General features: G+C 44.1%; 1 protein-coding gene across 1 annotated transcript; it reads right to left on the bottom strand.

Annotated features, from left to right (window-relative positions):
- Positions 1-325: 325 nt before the first annotated feature.
- On the bottom strand, positions 326-1,228 carry LOC139765328 (uncharacterized). Its single transcript, XM_071692706.1, has one exon. The coding sequence runs from the start codon at positions 1,226-1,228 to the stop codon at positions 326-328; it is 903 nt and encodes a 300-aa protein (XP_071548807.1).
- Positions 1,229-1,554: the final 326 nt, after the last annotated feature.

Below are 1,554 nucleotides of genomic sequence, written 5' to 3'. Positions count from 1 at the left end.
CTTAGTGATGGATGCAAGCCTCGTACCTAGCTTAGTGAAGGAAAGGGATTTGTGAGGACGAGGGCATAGTGAAGAATAGTATAGTAAATATCAATAAAATCTGAATTGAATATAGATAGAGAGATCAAAAATGTTTGACTAGATTCACCCTGTGATAACTGACAAAAATATGTACTTCATTAACTAGTGAATAAGCAGAAAAACAGGTAAGAAATCGTTTTTTTTTTTTTTTAAATAAAATGTGAAATTAATGATACAGCTTCCTTTCTGATAACTTTAGGTCGTAAGCAAAGACCCGAATATGAAATGCCAGTGAGCCACATCATCAGTCCACGTTAGCTCTTTTTGGGTTGGGAGCTTCACTTGCATCATCAACTCTTGTCCGCTTCTGAGGCCTCACGTTGTCGTCTGGCCTCTCCAGCACAGATCTGCGGTACTCGCTCTCCAGCAACTCCTTTCCTCTTTTAAACATAGTGCTCAATTCTGGACGATCTGCAGCTATGCCGGTGGCTTCCTTTGCAAGCCTTTGCAATTCTTCATCCTCCACCGGAGCATGTTTGAAGATAGATTTAAGTACCCTCCCTACTTGGTACACTTGAGTCGGTGGGCCTAGACAGCAACCATCATAGGTCTCAGGGGCGTAGATGGGGTTCTTTTTCGTTTCCCTCCGACCTGGGATGTAACCAAACTTCTGTGTCATGCCCAGGTCGATGATAGTTACCCTGGGCCCGGTGGACGTTTCTTCTACGACTATATTGTTTGTCTTCAAGTCGGCGTGGGCAAGATTTGCCTTTGTCATTTCATTCATGATATAAAGAATTTGTGTGATAATCTTGACTGCATTCATTCTAGAAACCTTCCCATCATCGAGGAGCGATGAGAGAGATGTTCCAGCATAACGTGTGACGATAGCTGGTTTAGGCAACAACGAAACACCCACCAGTCTTATCATCCCTACAATATCCTTCACTCTGACTATTTGTCTTGCTTCCTGCAACAGTGACTTCCACTGACGGTCGAGACTGCGTGCTAGAAGGATCTTAACACACAAGGGTACTCCATCAGGTCCATCGAGTCGGTAGCAGGCTCCAAAGGTTCCTTCCCCCAGGAACTGTCCTTCCTTTACGGCCTTCTCAACCAGTCGGGAGTCCACCTCAGGGATGCCACTCTCGGAAAGCTGTCGTCTGAACATTTCGTAAGATGCCTTTAGTTGTAGGAGAAGATCCATGACCTTTACCTCACAGGGTTGGGTGGGAAGCTGAATATCTCTGGTCAGGAACCTTCGGGAGTCTGTTATGATCTTACACCAGATGTTACATCATTATGTTATATCCGAGATGACTATTATAGTGAGGTTGAAATTACTGTGGGTTTCACCTGATGTAGTGTACATAGCTACAAACACTAGGGTTTGACCTGCTGTAGTGTACATGGGTAGAAGAAACATGGTTCTGTCCAGTCGTAGTATTGAAAAAGTCTTCAGTACCGGGGGTTTAACCTGTTACAGTGTAGATGTAGGCATGAAACACTTGGCTTGAACACTTGTAGTGTAGA

This window comes from Panulirus ornatus, chromosome 54 (genome assembly GCF_036320965.1).
Source record: "Panulirus ornatus isolate Po-2019 chromosome 54, ASM3632096v1, whole genome shotgun sequence".
In the NCBI taxonomy this organism is placed as follows: domain Eukaryota; kingdom Metazoa; phylum Arthropoda; class Malacostraca; order Decapoda; family Palinuridae; genus Panulirus; species Panulirus ornatus.
This window is presented reverse-complemented; position numbering and strand designations above follow the sequence as displayed.

What these genes read in the sequence shown, in the direction of transcription:
- LOC139765328 (XM_071692706.1), bottom strand. Translation starts at nt 1,228, where the DNA reads ATGGATCTTCTCCTACAACTAAAGGCATCTTACGAAATGTTCAGACGA.